The 20,699-nt window shown below is 44.3% G+C and overlaps 1 protein-coding gene across 9 annotated transcripts in view; it reads left to right on the forward strand.

The window, feature by feature from the left end:
- DLC1 (DLC1 Rho GTPase activating protein) overlaps positions 1 to 20,699 on the forward strand; it is a 256,092-nt gene that overhangs the window by 106,055 nt on the left and 129,338 nt on the right. The window contains exon 1 of one of the 9 annotated variants that reach the window (XM_083755334.1): positions 18,658 to 18,983. The exons of the other annotated variants lie outside the window; for them this stretch is intronic. Within the exon in view, the coding sequence (XP_083611460.1) occupies positions 18,866 to 18,983 (118 nt within the window). The 5' untranslated portion in view covers positions 18,658 to 18,865. Of the gene's footprint in view, positions 1 to 18,657; positions 18,984 to 20,699 lie in introns of those variants that run through there. 9 annotated transcript variants of the gene reach the window in all.

The raw sequence follows: 20,699 nt of genomic DNA on the forward strand, positions 1-20,699 counted from the left end.
TGGCCAGATGACAAGACCCTTCTCTCAGCCTTGCTGAAGTGGTCCAAAAGAAATCAGTGCATCAGCTTGGTTGCAGGGGTTGCCAGAAGGAGGCCTACAAGGCACCATCCAACTGTCTAAGGCAGTGTTTCCCAACCTTGTGCCTCCAGCTGTTTTTGAACTACAACTCCCATCATCCCTGACTAGCAAGACCAGTGGCAAGGGGTGATGGGAATTGTAGTCCAAAAACAGCTGGAGGCACAAGGTTGGGAAACACTGGTCTAAGGGACTCCCCTCTGCATTTGTGAAAGGTTTACTCCTTAGCCTTTTCTTCTCAAAGATATCCCTCAAGGCAGCAGAGGTTTCAGATCAGAGCTGTCCTTCTCCTAGATGGGCTACCTTCTCAGGCTGCCAAGTCCCATCTGTCCCTCACTTCCCTCTACAGCACGTGCACAAACTGCCTTCTTGATCGCTGGACCCACTATTGGTCTTGCCCACTCTGGAGCTTGTCTTCACATGCAGAGGAAATCCCTAACTCACCAGGCATTTGAGACTTATTGGCTACCCTCACCTGGTTTAGCCGGCCAGTCAAAGCCATTCCCAGGGTGTGGCCACTGTCACATGCTAACAGCTTCTAGGAGCTACAGGTGAGAGCTGAGTGCAGGGTGGGCACCAAAGGTGGTCAACTACTTCCAAAGGAGGTACACACCAGAGGTACTACCCCTCCCACAACACTCCATGCACCCCATATGCCAGTAAGTATTCTCAGAAAAGGAGGTGTTGGGGGCATGGATCTTGCGTGGCGAGATCCCGCCTCCCACCAGTAGAAATAAAGACACAGGACACAGTAATTTGGGTTAATGGGCTAAAATTAGGCCACAACTTTATTGGTTACAGGTGATGAGCGGTATTGGCTTAGGCATTGGTCCTATCAACTATTCGGCTTCAGCCTGCTTGTTTGAAGACCGGGAAGGGTTAACACCAGCAGGGGAGCCCTGCTGATGCACATCAACTAGGCACTCCCCCGGGGTCACCGCTCGGGGGGTGCCTTGGGCCCTGGCCTCCATAGGCTTCGGACCGGGCCACACACCCCAGAATCCTTTACCGGACTACCCTTCAATATCCGATTGGCTGGCCCGGGGATGACGCGGCTGAGGATTTCCCAGATTGTGCAGGGCTAGGAGCCAGCAGCCTCCGTGCGCATGTTGGGGATGTGATGCCCGCAACACCACCTCCTCCTGAGGTCGGAAGTGGCTTTATAAGACTGAGAAGAGTCTCGCAGGATCCTTTGGATCTCCCTCCCTCCTAAAAGTTTTCTCAACTCCCTGGGTTTGTGTTCTTTTCAGTATTGCCTAGTTTCATGAGTGAATGCTTGCCGGTACAAGATTTCCCCCTGAAATATCTGTTTGGCAGAATTGTCTCTTTCACTTACTTGGTGGTTTTTTTATTCTGAGTAGTAAATGTCAATGGGAACTCCTAGCCGAGAATTGGAGCAATTGGAGTGTGTCAAAGATGCCAGAAAACTATGCATTTGGCAGCTGAGACTGGAGCGCTGGAAAGGTGGATAACTTTTCCCAAAAATGGCATGTCAATCAAATTGGAAGGAAATAATATTGGATTCTAATGAACTCCAGATTCAGAGCATGAAGGAAAGAAGAGCCCAGCAATCAGAGAGGGGTGGAAATTCAGTTCGGAACTTACCTAATTCACACTTTCTGAAACACATATGAGAACCGAAACTCAGCTATCTTTCAGAATTTGCACTTCTCGAAATTTGCAATGCAATTCTGTAGCCAAGTAATGTGTATAAAAATGCATGTACTAGTGTAAAGTGTGCCTTAAAATGCATATTTTAGTGAAAATAACACATTTCACATTACAGAAAATTGCTTTGCAGAAATATACATACAAAGCAACATCGCATACAAAATGTGACTACTAGCAGAAATTCACACAAAAATACTGTGAACCTCTTCTCTTGTAACATAACTGTAATGGTTATATGGGGTTGCTCGTGCGTAAGTTGCCGCCACTCCTGGCTAGGTGGCCTGGTTAAACCTTTCCTGGCTGGACAGCCCTTCACTTCGTGGCTGTTCAGTCACTAGCAGAATCCGTCAGTGGGCGTTTCTTGAATTTCTTCCAGCAAAGAATTTCTTTGACGCCAAGTCTCCGCCTACTTTCCCTGCGCGGAAGTCTTCTGCGCAGGGTGGGTGTGGGTAGCGGAGGACCTGTGCTCTCCCCGCTGGTCTCCGGCGAAGAGTCCTGGAGCCCTCTCTCCGATTCCCCCATCCGCCCCCCTTTATCCCTGGTGTTACGCTGATTTCCTTCCCCAGCTGCTGAGTCTCCTCTCTCCCTGCTGGGCCCTTCTCCGGCATCGCTTGGGAGCCCTGCCTCCACTCCTGGCTCCGATGTCATTTCCCTGACAATAACTTTCTTGTTTTCCTCCTCCATCCTTCCCCACACACCCAGAATCTTCTCCCAACGCTCTTGGGCTGATTTGGGGGTAGGGGTTCTATCCAGGGGAGTAGCGGAAAGAGATGTCACATTGCATAGTCAGAAATCTGCTACGCTGGTGCAAGGGCAGCGTTGCAGACAGGCTCATAGATCCTAATCCTCAGAGCTTCCTGCCTTAAGTGCTGTTGTTATTTACTGATCCCTTTAGATGAGGGGTGGGGGATTTTTCTTCTGTTGGTGGCCATATTGCATCAGAGGCAATCTGTTGGGTGAAGTGTGATGGTAGTGGGCAGAGCCAGAAGTGGGATCTGTGACGTTAACATATGAGAGTGCTGGAGGTGAAATAATTAAACAAGTTACCCAATCAGAACCCAGGGGGGTGGAGTCAGAGGGACTATAAAACCAGCTCTGGGAGGGGTGAAGGGAGAGTTCATTGGGAGTTGTGTGGTGGTTGGTGTGGGAGTGAATTAGGATAGAGTCTGTGGGGAGGTCGAGTTAGTGTAGCGAAATAAGCTGAGTCAGGAATAGTTAGGCGCTAGGAGGACAAGTAAATATCTGAGAGGATGTGTAATGAGTGAAAGCAGGTAGTGGAAGTTATAGGTCTGGATAGGCACCCCATGATTGTAACTGACCGATACCACACGCTTGTTAAACTGCAATAAATAGAAGTTTATGTTCCAATTTAAACATGACTGGACTCAGTATTGTCCCAGGTAGGGTTAGGGTTAGGGTGGTGGCAGCGAGAAATAAAGTGGTGGCATAGGGATCAATAGATGGTGAAACGTCCGGGGACCCTGTGTGATCGCCAAAGGGTCCTCCCCGTTTCTCTCTCCCTCTTCCTCTCAACCCAGTGGCCTGCTGTGGGGAGGACAGATCACTCTTGCGAGAGATCTGGACTGGCCGCTTACAGAGGGCTTTTTTCCTCAGCTGTCCTTCCATTGCACCATTCTTTTTTTGCTTTGTCCTCCGTTCTCGCCGCCACCGCCTCTTGCCTTCCTTACCCTTGCTTTGGAGTCAGAGTTGCTTGATATAGCCACCCAGCCCATGGATCCACTTTGTGGGGTGGAGAAGAACACTAAGCGCTGTATTCGCTGTGAAAAAAGTTGTTAAATGGGGTAGGTTTCCTCTGTACTCTGCAGTATTATTTCTAATGAGGCAATGAATACCACACAAAAGAAATCACAGGGCTGAGATGGCAGGCTTGTTTTCATAAAGCGAGCTGGAATATAAAACCTGAACAGAGTCAATTACACTTAGATAGATTAAAAGTCTGCGAGAGTATTTTTATTTATTTTTTTGGTCAAAGCTAAATGTTACCGTTTAAGTAAGCCAAGCTAGCTCTCTTGATCCCAGGAAAGAATTCCACATCTGGAAAATCTTTACTGCATCTGTGTTGGGTTTGAATGCTTTTTGTTGCTTTCTCCACCAGTTCCCATGACTCCCTTACCTCTGTCCTGTTTTCTTAACAGGAAAACATTTTGTTGCCCAAGTACACTCTGGTGCAACTAAAAATAGCATGATCATTTCATTTCCTGGGATTCTGTTACTTATCCTCCTTACCGATGTTTAAATCTAATTAGAGAGATACAACTTCCCCCCTTTCCTTTCCAGAAATAGGAGAGACATCCTTTGAGATTCATCAGTGCAATATGATGCAAATCATATTAATATAGGCAGTTACCTTCAAGGTAGGGTTTTGGTTTTTTTGCAGATATTTACAATCATAATTTTAACAACTGATGATGATCTATCCTTAGGCAGGGATTCCTGTAAGATGATAAAGAATATTACTTTGAATAATTTAAATAGTCCCATATAAGTTAAGTCACTACAGTTGTGGTGATGAGATGTGCATGACATATCACCTGTAGTTTCCCAAAATTAAGATATAAATAATTTGCTAAGATGTTTATTTCCTTTTGAAAGGTAAAAAAAATAAAAATCAAATCTTTGTTCTCCAACACAGATAATGATAAGTACATACATACCACACATTTAAAGCACATAGCTTGCCCCCAAATAATTATGGAAATTGTAGTTTGCCCCTCACAGAGCTATAATTCCCAGCATTTTTCACAAACTACAGTTTGGCAGAAGATGCGTGTTTTAAATGAACATTGAATATATGGTGTGGGTGTGACCATTGTTCTGTAAAAAAGTACATCTTGTTCACCTTTGTGGCGGCAAAGATTTTAGCTATGTATGTGGTTGGCTTTTTTTTTTTTTACAATAACTGTCTGTGTGTTTGTGTGTAAAATCCTTCTTGTTTTGTGCTTTTCCGCTTTCTGGAAACAATGATTTTGTTGTGACATACTAGTATGGGCTGAACAATAGTGTACTCATTCAAAATAGAGACTGAAATGGATACACAGCATAGCAAAGACTTGACTGGAACCAAAGAGGATTTAGACAAAATGTGAACAGCCTAGGGACATTGTGGAGCTGCCCTTCTACAATGCTCACTGGATAAAAACCACACACTGGGAATGGTGTCCACAGATGTGGTTATCTAAAGCCGCAAGAAACACAAATGTCCTATCCCAGAATAATTCCTTAAAAGATTCTATCAGGCTCCTCTGAAACCAATCCAGACAAACATTTTGTTTTTGTTTAGCCTCATTGTCTAAGCAAAGAATCACTTCTGTTGTTCCAAGGTCTCCTTTTACCAAAAATGGACAATGATTTGTGTTATGCTAGAGAGGTCCAGGTGGTAGCTTCACCTGGGTTGTCCTGTACATCCTCTAGCTATTTTTCCTTCTATTATGCATTCAGTGGAGGAAAAGGAAACAAAACACTGCACCAAAACACCAGCTGAACCAGTCATCTGCTCAGCACTTTCTGACATTTTCAGAAAAATGCAGCCAGAGATTGTGTATGTGGCTCTCTTTCAATATTGGGCTTCACCTTGGCAGCTGGAGAAATATTAATGCAGCCTACAAAACAATTCTAGTTCCTGATCAATGCAAAGGTGTAATAATTGTTGTAAGGAATACACCAGAGTATGCACCATGAAGATAACTGGATAATCCAACTGGTGTTGGAAACACCAAATGTTGGTGCTGACCTTTAAAGTCCTAAACGGCCTCGGTCCTGTATACATGAAGGAGCGTCTCCACCGCCATCGTTCAGCCTGGACACTGAGATCCAGCGCCAAGGGCCTTCTGGCGGTTCCCTCATTGCGAGAAGTAAGGTTACAGGGAACCAGGCAGAGGGCTTCTCGGTAGTGGCGCCCGCCCTGTGGAACGCCCTCTCATCAGATGTCAAGGAAATAAGCAGCTATCCTATTTTTAAAAGACATCTGAAAACAGCCCTGTTTAGGTTAGGGAAGTTTTTAATTTTTAATGTTGTATTGTTTTTAACACTCGATTGGGGGAGAGAGAGACAGAGACAGAGACAGAGAGAGAGAGAGAGAGAGAGAGAGAGAGAATTTGTCTATATACCTGAGTGGTTGTGGGGTTTTTTACAGCAGCCTAGCAGGATACATAGACATTATTCATCCCCAATAAATATAGTTGAGAGATTAAGGCTTGCCTGAGACCCCTATGATAAAGATGAGATTTGCTCTTGGGTCTCCCTTGTTCAAGGCACAGTCTCTTAGCCACTGTGTTGCACCAGCTAAATGGAATATGTCAACAGATTTCAACTATTATAAAGGCTGCTACAAAGAAAATGGGAAACAGTTTCTCTCAAAGACATATGGCTTAGAGTCCTGGAGTATAGATATAACTAACATCATTTTTCAAATAAGCTTTGACCATAACTGATGGACAGAGGAATAAGTTGCTCTAGGAAGATAGTAGCATCTCTCGTGCTTTAGTCTAGATCTGCATCTCTGTGGCCGTTGACCTCTGCCATCCCTTCCAGCCTGATGATTTATGTCTCTAGAGCCTAACCATCTGATAAGGTTTAGACAAGGGATGAGTTGCTTCAGCCTATCTGAAATGTATCTTAATTTCTCTGCTAGCCAATCTTGTTTACACCAGGCTTGTGTAAATTCTTCCAGGCAAACTCTACGTACTATATACGTCTTCCTTGCAAAGCTGCTCGATTGCCTGGATCCAGTGTTAGAAAGTGAGATATGAAAGCTAGGAGCTAAATGACGCCTTAAACCTAGGTTATGGGTGCAACAATGGAATATCTAGGCACACTTTTTTATAACAAGAATACAAAGCTGGAAATGAATAAACTGCAGCTAAAATATTGTTTTATTTTTCACATGGTCTAGTCCTTCCCCTGCCCACCCCCCTAATATTCTTAAGAATATCTCTTCTCCAGTCTTCAGAGAGTAGCTGGAAGTGGGGAGGCAGAAAAAGTTCCTCCTTTCCTTCCAATCTGCAGTTTTAAGCTGAAATCTTAGGCTCAGAGCTCAGAAACTGCTTGCACTGATGAAATTCCTTGTCACAAAATGTGCCTGGAACAATGGGAGTTTCAAACACTGCCTGGATCATGGATTGTTCAGGTCCATGTCCACCTCGCTTCAGCAGTTAGGCACTAATGTATGGTTTCCAGAGCATTCTGTAGGCCACAACACACAGTCACTGGATGTGTGCTTTAATATACCAATTGCAGTGGGCTCATGGCATTGATGTCAGTGCCTGTCTTTCTTAGAGTACTGTGTTTATCCTGCTCTGCCTCAGGGTAACCTTAAACGGCTTATGACTGCAATACCTCAAGGGCTTCCTCTCCCCTTATAAACCAACCCAGACTCTGCAATCATCATCTGATGTTCTTCATTGTGTGCCCTCTCCCTGAGCTCCAGAGGGTGGCAACACAAGAAAGGGCCTTTTCTGCAGTGGCTCCCCGTGTTTGGAATGCTCTCCGCAGGGAGAGGTGCCTGGTGCCTTAATTATACATCTTTAAGTGCCAGGCAAAAACATCCCTCTTCAACCATGCGTTGGCTAATTAAACAATCTATAGCTTTTTAAATGTGCTTGTGGGAGAAGGTTTTTGGTTTGGTTTGGTTTGGTTTGGTTTGGTTTGGTTTTTGCTTTAACTATTCATTTTGTGCTTTTATCCTGTATTTTTATGTTATGAACCACCCTGAGATAATTGGATGGAGAGGGGTACAGGTGGCAGCCATTGTGCATGGGGGTTCTTTTCCTGGCCCCTCTGCATGTTGGCAGAGTATGATAAGCCCGCCCCGTCCTGCCATGCCCTGCTCCATTTTTTGCTTGATCCAGCAGGGCTCTTCTCTGTTTGCTTGTTTCTACCATTTTCATGTGCTTTTGAATTATGGTGCTGGAGGAGACTCTTGAGAGTCCCATGGACTACAAGAAGATCAAACCTCTCCATTCTGAAGGAAATCAGCCCTGAGTGCTCACTGGAAGGACAGATCCTGAAGCTGAGGCTCCAGTACTTTGGCCACCTCATGAGAAGAGAAGACTCCCTGGAAAAGACCCTGATGTTGGGAAAGATGGAGGGCACAAGGAGAAGGGGACGACAGAGGACGAGATGGTTGGACAGTGTTCTCAAAGCTACCAGCATGAGTTTGACCAAACTGCAGGAGGCAGTGGAAGACAGGAGTGCCTGGCATGCTCTGGTGCATGGGGTCTCGAAGAGTCGGAAACGACTAAACAACAACAACCATTTTCACATTTTGCTCCTTACATTTCTCATATCCTGTTTATTGGCCTGTTTTCTCTTTCTACTCTACAACTCTTCTTTAAGCAGGTTCATGTCTTTGCGTACACACCATACATTTAAGGCCCATTTCCCCCAAAGAATGCTGGGTATCATAGTTTGCTGGTCACAGAGCTGCAGTTCCCAGCACCCTTAAACTACATTTCCCAGGGTTCTCAGCCTTAAATGTGTTTTAAATGTATTGTGTGTATGCAGCCTAAGTTTCTCAGCCAGGTAATATTTCATTTGTCAGCCCTCTCTCCCCCTTCCACCATTCAGTTTGGATTTATTTCTGTTTTCTTTCACCTATTTTTTCCTATCCTTTGCATCACCTTAAGTAATCTAATTCTGTGCATTGTTTTTTTTTCTTTTTTGGAGGCAAGGTAGTCTTCAAAATGCTTGTAGACGCTTATCAATCCTCCTCTGCCTCAACTCCATTAGCTGTCATTTGGCTAAGCTGGGCATGTTTTGCTGGGTTAATGCTCCCTAGTAAATCAAACTTTCAGCTTTTAAATCATTTATGCTGCTCTTATCTGAATTCCTTCTAACTTGTTGACATCTTTGTGGTATTGAAAAGCCTGAAAGCGCACAGTGAAATCTAGGTGTGGCTTCATTTATGCTCAGGGTGCCCAGCCACATTTTTCCCCCTTCAGGAGGAATGCTCAGTATTTTCACTGCAGCTATTTCATCCTGCCATAACAGTGGGTGCCATGGGAATGGGGCTCTTGGAATGCACAAAATAAAAACTGGTGTATGTCACAAAGGATATAGCATGCATACAAGGGATATATAAGCATACACTAATCTACAGTGGTACTTTGGGTTACAGAAGCTTCAGGTTACAGACGCTTCAGGTTACAGACTCCGCTAACCCAGAAATAGTACCTCAGGTTAAGAACTTTGCTTCAGGATGAGAACAGAAAGCAGCAGCAGCAACAGGAGGCCCCATTAGCTAAAGTGGTAGTTCAGGTTAAGAACAGTTTCAGGTTAAGAACGGACCTCCAGAACAAATTAAGTTCTTAACCTGAAGTACCACTGTACTTGCCTTGCAGGGTGTATTCAGGAGAAGAAAAGGCTACGGAGTAAAGCGTATGGAAATCTGGGGTGGAGTCCCTAAGAAGGTTGGGTGGGGCCTTGAATGCCTCCTTCCAGCAAATCCAGCAGCCAAGCTGGTGCACAACCTTTGCTCTGCTTTCCCTTGGCCCACATCAGTGAGGCCAGGAGGGGGATCCTCTCATCTGGGCAGCCCAGAACCTCCATCCACACTGCTCAGGGAGGTCACTTTGGTGCCGCAAACAAAGTGGTTTGACTTCGTCCCCTGAGGCACACGCCATTGTATCTCAGGACAAATGGATGCTAAGCTCTAACCGTACAGTTTTGCTTCCCTTTGGGAGGAGGTCACTGGGGATTAGTTGCCTATTGCTGTCTTTGCATTTATTTACAAACATACAGGTTCAGCGTAGGTGGGGACACAGTTTAAGCACCCTCAAAAGGAAGCCAAGGACCACTCTTCTCTTATCTCTTCTTGAGGGAGTCAGGCAGCACCCTAAAATCCTTCCAGAGTTCAAACCTGGCTCTTTGTCTCTCATCATCTCATTCAAATTGCAGTCTGTCCTTTATTTCCGTACATATAAACCTATAAACACCTTGCTACCTCCCCCTGGGGGAATCCAAATGAGTAATCTCAGCCACCACCTAGATTTATTGCCCATTTTAGCTCTCATGCAGACGCATTGTTTGAATTTTACAAGCTGTAAACACTCTTTGGCCAAATCTAAGAGGATGCTCAGGTTTTGCTTCAGAGTAACCCACACCGATAGCCCTACCTGCAAAAATCTAATAAAATATCACCCCTCTCACACTTCTGCTTTTATTTAAATTGGGTGTTGCAGACATTGGACCTGGGAGCTCTGGTCTTCTCTAGCCAACTGCTCTGGAGCAGGATCATCCCAGAAATTATACCTCAGTTTCCCCCATACAGTGGGCAGAACTATGTTGTTGTTGTTTAGTTGTTTAGTCGTGTCCGACTCTTAGTGACCCCATGGACCAGAGCACACCAGGCACTCCTGTCTTCCACTGCCTCCCGCAGTTTGGTCAAACTCATGTCGGTAGCTTTGAGAACACTGTCCAATCATCTCATCCTCTGCCGTCCCCTTCTCCTTGGGCCCTCAATCTTTCCCAACATCAGGGTCTTTTCCAGGGAGTCTTCTCTTCTCATGAGGTGGCCAAAGTATTGGAGTCTCAGCTTCATGATCTGTCCTTCCAGTGAGCACTCAGGGCTATTTCCTTAAGAATGGATAGCTTTGATCTTCTTGTAGTCCATGGGACTCTCAAGAGTCTCCTCCAGCACCACAATTCAAAAGCATCAAATCTTCGGCAAAACAAAAAAAATTCCTTCCAGTAGCACCTTAAAGACCAACTAAGTCAGTTCTTGGTATGAGCTTTCGTGTGCATGCACACTTCTTCAGATACCTTTCGTGCATGCACACGAAAGCTCATACCAAGAACTGACTTAGTTGGTCTTTAAGGTGCTACTGGAAGGAATTTTTTTTTGTTTTGACTATGGCAGACCAACACGGCTACCTATCTGTAACTAAATCTTCGGCACTCAGCCTTCTTTATGGTCCAGCTCTCACTTCCAAACATCGCTCCTGGGAAAACTATATAGCAGAACTCTGCAGGCTGAAATATATTCCTAGCAGTAGACAGAAAACACTTAAGCAATAAAGCTGGAGACTCTGGGTCATTCTTCCTACAGAGTCAATCTGGCACTCCACCAGTGCACTTGCATAGCCCCAGCATTGTCCCTCCCAGTATGTAGCAGAAACAACAATTGCCATTGGACAATTGTGCAGCTCTGACCCACCAGATAAGCCAATCATGGATCTGGTTCTACGGTTTCCTGACTCCCATGAGCATCAACAAAGGGACTCACGATGCTTGTCCTAAACTATAGAACTGAAATGAAGAATGCTTAGAGTAACCAGGAGTGGAATTTTTTATGTGTGAAAGGGCTGTGAACTCTTTTCTGATCACTCAAAAAATATTCCTGTGCCTGGAGTTTTTTTATTCTAAGTCTCTGTCATTTCCACTAGTCCATGGATGGTGCATCAGTCAGATGAGTGGGTTATTATTATTATTATTATTATTATTATTATTATTATTATTATCATCATCATCATCATCATGGAATAGGACATCCATATTTTCATCTGAGAATTGTTGGAGGGTGTGAATGTGTAGGTGAGCTGCTGTTTCCATGTGTGCAGCTCACCTACCCTGCATGACAAATGTTTTTCTTTTTAATACAGCTATTTTGTGCAAATGCAGCTCTGCACAAAAGCACTGTTTTAACAACAGAAGTACCATGAAGATGCCTTCAGCAACACCCAGTGGAAAAAGGCAGGCTGCATCCTTTCCTTTTGGCTGATGAAGAATAAAACAGCCACTCAGCGAAACATCACTGCCCATGTAGAAATATTCACCCACACAATGCAGTTCAGTACATCCACAGTTGAGTAACACACATATTTGTATGGGGTTTTCTTCCCTTATTGGATTGGGAAAATATGAATTTAGCATGGGGGTACCACTTGGGCGCGGGTGGCACTGTGGGTTAAACCACAGAGCCTAGGGCTTGCCAATCAGAAAGTTGGCGGTTCGAATCCCCGCGACAGGGTGAGCGCCCATTGTTTAGTACCAGCTCCTGCCAACCTAGCAGTTTGAAAGCACGTCAAAGTGCAAGTAGATAAATAGGTACCACTCTGGCAGGAAGGGATACGGCATTTCCGTGCACTGCTCTGGTTCACCAGAAGTGGCTTAGTCATGCTGGCCGCATAACATGGAAGCTGTATGCTGGCTCCCTCAACCAGTAAAGTGAGATGAGCGTCTCAACCCCAGAGTTGTCCGCTACGGGACCTAACGGTCAGGGGTCCCTTTACCCTTTATCTTTACCACTTGGATAAGAAGGACATCATGAGGACACAGTGCAAAAAAACAAAACAAAACTAGAGACACAAACAGCTTCAAAACCACATCAAACTCCAGTGCAGATGCACCCACAAATCCTAAAACAGAAACCACTTCTATACTGAAAAATACATGAGGACATAGATCATGTATGATGACCACGCATGCCATTTTAATCTCTATCTTTTCCTTCATGAAAGAACTTTCATTGTAGGAAATTGAAAACCTTTAAATCAGTCTGCATTTTTCTTCATGCAAACACTGCATGGATATGTTCAGTTGGTGCTGGGTATAGCATTGCTCATAATCACTTTATTGTGGGTAGAAGTACATTTTCTAGCTGATGTGATAATCACTGTATTCGTTTTAGGATAATTGCCTCTGACTCTTAAATGGTTCAGTGTGGATCTTTGCTATGCTAACCTTACTTGAAAGTGGGAAAACACATTGTTTACCATGAGAAAAATTAGCTTTTGGAATTTGTTTTCCATAAGCAGTTAGCATAAGTTTTGGCTGAAAAACTAGAGCATGTTTGTATAACCCAACTCAGACGCAGAATGTGTGCAATCCCTCTAGACAGCTTAGTTTGTGCTTTCTCAGTTCTATGCATATACTGTACAGTATTTTGCAAACCTGCTCAATGAAGCTATTTGCAACAAAGTGATTTCAGCACTCTTACAGTTCTTCTTGTAACAGTTTTGGTCTTTGAATGAAATTGATGCACAGTTTTGTAAGCTCATGCTGCTTGGGGAATGCAAAAATAGTTTTTATTTATTTGTTTACGATCATGTCTATATTGCCTAATGTACACAATGTCTCTCAGTGACATTAAACATTTAAAAACTTCCCTCTACAGTGGTACCCCGGGATAAGTACTTAATTTGTTCCGGAGGTCCATTCTTAACCTGAAATTGTTCTTAACCTGAAGCACCACTTTAGCTAATGGGGCCTCCTGCCGCCGCCGCACCACCGGAGCACTATTTCTGTTCTCATCCTGAAGCAAAGTTCTTAACCCGAGTTACTATTTATGGGTTAGCAGAGTCTGTAACCTGAAGTGTATGTAACCTGAGGTACCACAGTACATGGCTGCCTTCAGATTTCTTCTACAGGTTGCATAGTTACTTTTCTCCTTGCCTTCGGGGGGGGAGGGGTCACATAACTCAATACCCTCCAACATTTTTCCAATGAAAACAGGGACACCCTAAGGTAAAGTGGGACATTACCGGATCAAATCAGAAAGTGGGACAGCTTGTGTAAATCTGGAACTGTCCCTGGAAAATAGGGACACTTGGAGGGTCTGGTTTTGGTATTATAGCTTACAGCCAGCGCTGGGCCAATCCTTTGCTGGGTTTGAAGGAGAGGGGAGAAAAGTATTTCCTTTTCCCCTTGGAAAGAGGTGGCTTGGGATCTTTAGAAAAGTAGTGATGAGGTGGTGGAAGGGAAAGAGCATGACCCTACTTGAAACCTCTTTGGGACTGAGCTGTGCGGCTTGTGGGAAGTCCCATTGAAGTCCCAATGAAAGAATACACCTTGGCTGAAACTCAGCCGCCCGGCTCTGTTTTAATGCTGCTTTTGTAGGTGAACGCACTCCAATTCCACTGAAGCCGTCTCCGCCACACATGGTTTAAATGAATGAAGTTTTAATAACTTCCTTCCTATTTCAAGGACGCTGCTTTAAGCTGTGGCACCAGTTTTCAATAAATGTCCCATTTCCTCTCATTAATACACACAACTTCAAAAGCGACTGCCAGCAATTTGGGCAAAGCTAAGCGCTTCTAATTGTTTGAGGATGGCTTAAGACTAATTACATGAGAGCAGCAGGTGAGGCCACCGGTGAGCCAGGCATGAAGGAAATCAGCAGGACAACCTGACTGGCCTTTATAAAGAGATCGAAGTTTGTCGGGAATGTTTGGTTTGTGTTTTTGTGATGGTGGCCTTGCGGCAGTTTCACCTTCCTTTTCAGCTGCAGTGCAAAGAGATAGGACCATCTTGCCATGTAAATCATTCAGCCCATCCATCGAAATTAGGCAGCAATCCAGCAGAGCACTTAGACAACAGGCTTCTTTCAATGGGGTTTCTTAGGCAAAAAAATAATAATTGACACTAATCTTTCGCCTTGGCAATGTATCGAACTAGCACTATGGAATATGCGGTTGATAGCATAGAGTATAGAAAGTGATGGAGGCTTTCTTCTGGCGCATTTGGAGCAGGGGATGGCGGTGCCATTTCAAAATAGCATGAACTGAAGTGCTCTTTGGCTCTGACATCAATCTACCATTTGGGGTTTAGCAGAGAACAAAAGGCAATTATACGTATAAAAATCTGCCCAGGTGGAATGCGTGGAGTGAATTGGGTTTGAGCATTTTGCCAGGATGAGTGTGGCAGTCTGGAGACAGAACGGACTTTGAAAGAGAAAGAAAACAACCAACCACAACTTGCAGCAGTCTCGAGGCCCACCGCAAAATGCTGTTAATGGGATAACCCCAGCATTGTTTTTCTGTAAAGTTAATTATAATGATTTGCATGCAGTAGTAAAGAAACCGACAATCTCTGGTGTTTGCACGTGAATGGGTGGGTATGGAAAATAAAGTCTCAGAGCATGCAGCATGCGGAGGACTCACGTGATACTCAAGGATTCAGATTCCCAAGGATGTGTGCGCATTCCTTACATGGCGAGCGCATTGCTTCAACAGGAGCGGGAAGAATGGAGTGTCGTAAATACTTTCCTTTACTACGAGGGCTTTTAAAGTGGGGCTGCTCAGAGAAAGCAGGCTATGTGTTCTGCCTTGCACTTTAAAACATATGTATTTTTATTATATTGAGGAACTTTTCACTGGATAACTATAGGCAGGAAGAAAGGAAAAGCAGACCGCCATCAATGAGACCTGAAAATATCATAGGACTGTATGTTTGTATGCTTTGCTTCATTGTTAATTGGGAAACCAAACAGTTAAAAGGAACTTTTTACTGCTGCTCCGAGGCATTTTCAGAGGGGCAGGGAGGGGCAACTGAACTTTTTTTCTGTGGCATGGCAAAACCCATCTCACGTTATTTCCTAGCCGGAAGATCTATATTATATAAGCTGTATTTAAGTTGCCCGGCAGAGCTACAAGCTATGCAGGTATTTTTCTGCAACCTACCTGATTTCTGTTTGCAACTTGCTGGACTGGATTTTGGTGGATGAATAACCGCCCACCCCACACCTTTACAGCTGGCTGTGGGAATAGATGCTTAGTAACAGCAGTATATTCCCTTTCTGCTGCATGATTCTTTCTGCCTGCTAGAGTGGAGAACATCTATCTGTTGTAATTTGGAATGAGGAATAAATTTGATTCAATTTGCATTTGAAAGCGAATCTTCAAAATTCACACCTCTTAGAATTTTGCAATTCAGTTCTCTAGCCAAGTAACGGTAGGACGATGCATATACTAGGGGGAAATGTGCCTTAAAATGCATGTTTTAGAGAAAGCAATGTGTAAAAATGCATCATATTAGGGGAAATTGCTTTGTAAAATGTGTATAGTAGGAAAACATGTGTGCAGTAATGTGTATATTGGGAGAAATTCACACTAAAATGCCGTAGAATTTTAATGAGGACTTTTGCAACAAATTTTTGCAACAAAAATTGCAAACCAATGTGAAAATGGGTAGTGAACTTAAGATTGGGAAAATGAAAAACAGGGAAACCAAAATTGATAGAATACTATAGATACAACGTGGGTATTTCTGCACCCACTTTAAAAATAGTTTTAAAAACAGCATAGAACTACAGTATACTATTTTAACAATTGCTGCCATTTATTGTCAGTGCAAACTGTACCTGGGACCTGATCAATAGAGTAAACATGTGTAAAATCTGCCTGTTGACATGAAGGTCCTTTATGACGCTGACTTGTGATATCTTGCAAAACTGCGTACTCCTCTCTGTCCTCTATCTAGGTGTTATAAGAATTATAAGGTCCCAAATAGAAAATAAACGTTCATGAATTTACAAGGCAAACGCATATGGAAGAATATAAACCACGTGTCTAAAATAGTACAGGAGAACAATCCTGAAGTCATTTTGACTTTCCCAGTGGCCTCAAATATTTCTCTGCAAGGAGGAAGGAAATGGGGAAGCCTCGCCATTGTCTCTGGCTTACCTGTCTTAAGGGTGTACTTGTGTGGGTGAATAGGGTGAGCCTGTGACCTGGATTCATGAATTAAAGTATTTACCATCACAAAAGAAGGGCCAGGCTGCCCAGGTCAAGCAATCAGTGACCATTAACAGATATCCTGGCAAACAAGATTTCTGCTGTAGACCGCCTCCTTCTGTGATGTATGTATGATATTTGGGCTGGTGGTCTCTGGCTACAGGGTGAGCAACTTCAAAAGTCTATATAAGGGCTTGCGCACCATTGTTCTGGGTCCCCTCCTGCCTCCAGCGTATGGTTGTGAGCACCCTGTTGCAACAGTTTAATAAAGATCAGGCTGCTTTGCTTCTCAATATTCTCTGGTTCGCCTCTGTTATTTTCTCCTACCGATAGAGAACGTACATAAGGACTCTATATGGGCTCTTGGATACCCCATAAGGGATAAAGGAGCAGGGGGTTTTTTATAACATAGGAAACCAAAAAGTGTTATCAGAATTTAAGGCCACAATCCAGCCATGCAAAACAGAAAACCTTCTCAAGAAGGACATGTGAGGGGTGTGACCTGGGTAAAATTCAGAGGGCCCGACGGAGAAGCCTTGAGGGCCACATTTTGCCCCCACACCTGAGTTTCCTTGCTCCTGTTTTTGTGCTTCGCTATCCTGAGTGACTACTGGTTTTCCCAGTAGTGATATATGGTAGTGAGAGCTGGACCATCAAGAAGGCTGATCACCGAAGAATTGATGCTTTTGAATTATGGTGTTGGAGGAGACTCTTGAGAGTCCCATGGACTGCAAGAAGATCAGACCTCTCCATTCTTAAAGAAGTCAGCCCTGAGTGCTCACTGGAAGGACAGATCGTGAAGCTGAGGTTCCAATACTTTGGCCACCTCATGAGAAGAGAAGACTCCCTGGAAAAGACCCTGATGTTGGGAAAGATGGAGGGCACAAGGAGAAGGGGATGACAGAGGACGAGATGGTTGGACAGTGTTCTCGAAGCTACCAGCATGAGTCTAACCAAACTGCGGGAGGCAGTGGAAGACAGGAGTGCCTGGCTTGCTTTGGTCCATGGGGTCTCGAAGAGTCAGAAACGACTAAACACTAACAATCCTGAGTGACAGAAGAACAACTGAAGCCATCTTTTTGTGGTACTCATCTGTTTACTTTATTCATTCAGAACCCTGTAAAATTCCACGTGTAGTTTAGGCATTGGTAGCCAATGAATGATATTTACTGAAATGAAAGTTTTTAAAATGCTGCTTTGGTGAGGTGTACGTTTTCGCCGGAAGGACAAACAACAGCTTTTGGAGAACAACTTCATTCAGGAAAGCGATATGGGAGTGGGAGAGAAGGGATGTTGGCCAGAACTGAAAATCCCCCCACCTGCACCAATATTAATGCAATCTCCTTTGTAGATCCCTGTAGCATATCAGGTTTGGCTCTAATATAATCAAGCCTTGATGTGCAGCAATGGATGGCATATCCATTTTACCGCTGTATCATAGTGAGTGATTGGATTATATTGCCTTTGGAGAGATGCACTATTTTTTTGAATTATTTCCACAGGGTAAGCAAGCAAAGGCACTTTCATTAGGCTGCAAAGACTTGATTCTATCTTTTGTCTCGATGGAGTCATCAGGGATTGCAGGCGACATCTGTAACTAGGATATTGCTCTTGTGGTTCACCGTCTGGGCAGCAAAAAGGCCACTCTGCGTCTGTGAGTTTGCTTGCTAGCTAGCAAGCTTATTAAAAATGCAGTTTTGTTCAGAATGCTTTTTTAAAAATCCTTCCAGGCTAAGGGGAAAATAAGATTTTGTTTTCTGAATGGTGAGATAATCCTGACAAATCACATTCAAGTTTCTCCCCACCAAAAGAAAAAGGACATAAATTAATTGGATTTTTAAACAAAGGAGGGAAATTTGGAGCATATGTACGCTCACAGAACTTATATTCTGCCTCCCAGTCTGTCTCCCTTCCCACTCCCTTAAACTACATGCTTATCACAGAATAAGGCCCATTCTTTGTGTCAACTGCAAGTAGAGATGGCCCTTTCTGTTTCAGTCCCTTGGTTGATAGGTGAAACTTGGCTTGCTTGGAGACGGAGTTTGACCCTGGGATATGTGAAGTAATAATAATGAGGGGAAAGCAAAACAAACAGGCTGTAATCAGGAGAAGGCCGGCTCTTCCTATCTCGTTCTCTTTTAGTGCCCACCTCCCCTTGGAAATGAAAGATCACCTGAACTGTCAGCTTTTGCAGAAAGGCCTTTCAGAACGGGGCTTGTGTGAGAAAGCGACGAGCCCAGCATGTTTTGTTTCCCTCAGCCAGGAAGCCTGAGACCTCTGGCTATTCCCCCTGCTAAAGCTCCAGATCTAAATGAGAGTATCATCTCATTAGCTCATTGGTAAGCCTTTCCAGATGTGGCAGGCAGGAGCGGCAGCAGCAGCCCTGACTCTGGCAGCTTGCCAGTAGGCTGCCTGCTGCAGGCTCTGCGCTTCCCTGTGTCTGCAGCGAGGGGAACTGCAATGCCTGAATCTTGAAGGGGGGGGAGGAGAGAACGACTGAAGGTAAACCTTTCCTGAGCAATGGACCCACCTTACAGAAAGAATATCTGGGAAATAGCTAAGCAGAGACTGTCCCTCTCTCCTGAGGCCCGACTGGAAAGACGGTGATGTATCTTTTTCTCTTGTGGACGTGACATTTTCTTCTCCGCATTATGGATCACCACCCAGTGAGAGCTCCTCTGAGGAGATCATTCAGTGATCATATCAGAAATTCTACGACCAGAGCCTTGGATGCTATTTGGAAGACCACAAGAGACCGACGTCTGGCAGGTGAGGGGGGGGGTGACTGGAAACTATTTTAATAACCCAGGGGAAGTGTCTCTAAGGATTGAAAGGAGGTGCTATTGACTATAAGAGAGAACATCACTCTCACTCAAACAAAATTATATATTTCCACATCCCTTTCCCCCTCTGAGCCTTATTGATTATTTTTGCATCAGAACAAGATTGCAATAGTGATTTTCTTCTTTCTTCTGTTAAAAAGAACAAGCTGTTTTCAAAGCTTATACCTCTGCTTCTTTCACAGCAATGTGAGGTGAAGCATTTTTATCCTTCAGGGAAGTCCGGCTCCTGGGCCGCTCCCTTGGCATGCTTTGGGGATTGCCTTAGGGGCTGTTTCCTCACCCAAGGGGAGGTGTTAGTGTTTTGGCAAGGTGGTAAAAATTTGCTGGCATTTTCTCTGGCGGGGCTGTCCCTACTTTGTGGTCCAAGCACTTGCGGTCCAGGACAGTGCTGAGGACTAGGAATAGAAACAGAGTCAAATACCTTGACCACCTTATTTTGGTTTGCAGTACTTAAAATGGTGAGGCCGGTTTGTTGTGTGCCCTTAAGAAGAAGATCGTAACCTTGTTTTTTTTATTATTTCTTAACCTTTCTGGAATTAACTTGCAAGCTGTACTGCTGCTCATTTCAGTTTTTTAAAAGTTGCCACAACATTTGAAAAATCTGAAGGTGGGTGTGGTCCCACACATGGTGGGTGAAGATGCTGTTGATGATCCCAAGCAAAGTGGGTCAACTAGCGCATCTAGAAAATGAGGGTGGTGATAAGAACACTTTGTTTCCGATTATACTGGGCTTCACTTATCCTGGAGAGGAGGCAGTTTGCTGTCAGGCTGCGTCACAGATGAAAAACAAAGCAACACATCTGATTCAGGAGGGAATGCATGCTGAATGTTATAGGGTGCATTTAAGCTGCTCATCTTCAGCCAAACAAATTAATGCAAGTTAAATGGAGTAAATGATTTGATAGCAGTGCTTTAGGCCTGGTGATGAGAGTGGATTCAGCTGCCCACCCCCAATAGTATTTTGCTAGGATTATACAATTTTAATGTAATTGCAATGCTTTTCTCCCCGAAACTCAAATCATGATATTCTGGTTCCTCACCCCTGTTCTAAACTTACTTTTAAATCACATGTTTGCTTAGAAGTGTTCAGTCTGAGTTCACTGAATGGGTGGTATAATTATTAAATATCCCCCATCCTTCTGCAGGTTACAGAACCCAGAACAGGTTGCAGCCATTTAAAATTCCATATTAAAAACAGTTTAAAACAAATTACAGTCTCAGGAATAGGGCGAGTCCTGAAAACACCTATCTCAGGTGTCAAAGGTGTTTCTTCAAGGTATATTAGAAACTATATAAAGAAGGTGCCCAACTCAGCTCTGTGGGGAGGGAATTCCATAATCTAGAAGCTGCCACAAAGAATGCCCTTTCCCAGGCCGCAACCTCCACAAAGTTCTGAGGTCAGTGGTAGTACCAAGAGACACTGGCAAAGGAAGGGGGTGCAGTGGGTGCAGTCTGCCCCGGGTGTCATCCCTGAGGGGGGGTGACATTGCCATCCTGCACCTCTGGGACACTTGCCACGGACGCCGTGCTCCTGGGATGCTCGCTGAGGTGCTCCCCTGGGACGTGCAGCATTGGCTCACCCTGCCCCCCTGCACCCTGCACCCTAATAATAATAATTTATTATTTATAACCCCCCCCCCCA

The sequence above is a fragment of the Podarcis gaigeae genome, assembly GCF_964106915.1.
Source record: "Podarcis gaigeae genome assembly, chromosome: 9".
Lineage (NCBI taxonomy): Eukaryota > Metazoa > Chordata > Lepidosauria > Squamata > Lacertidae > Podarcis > Podarcis gaigeae.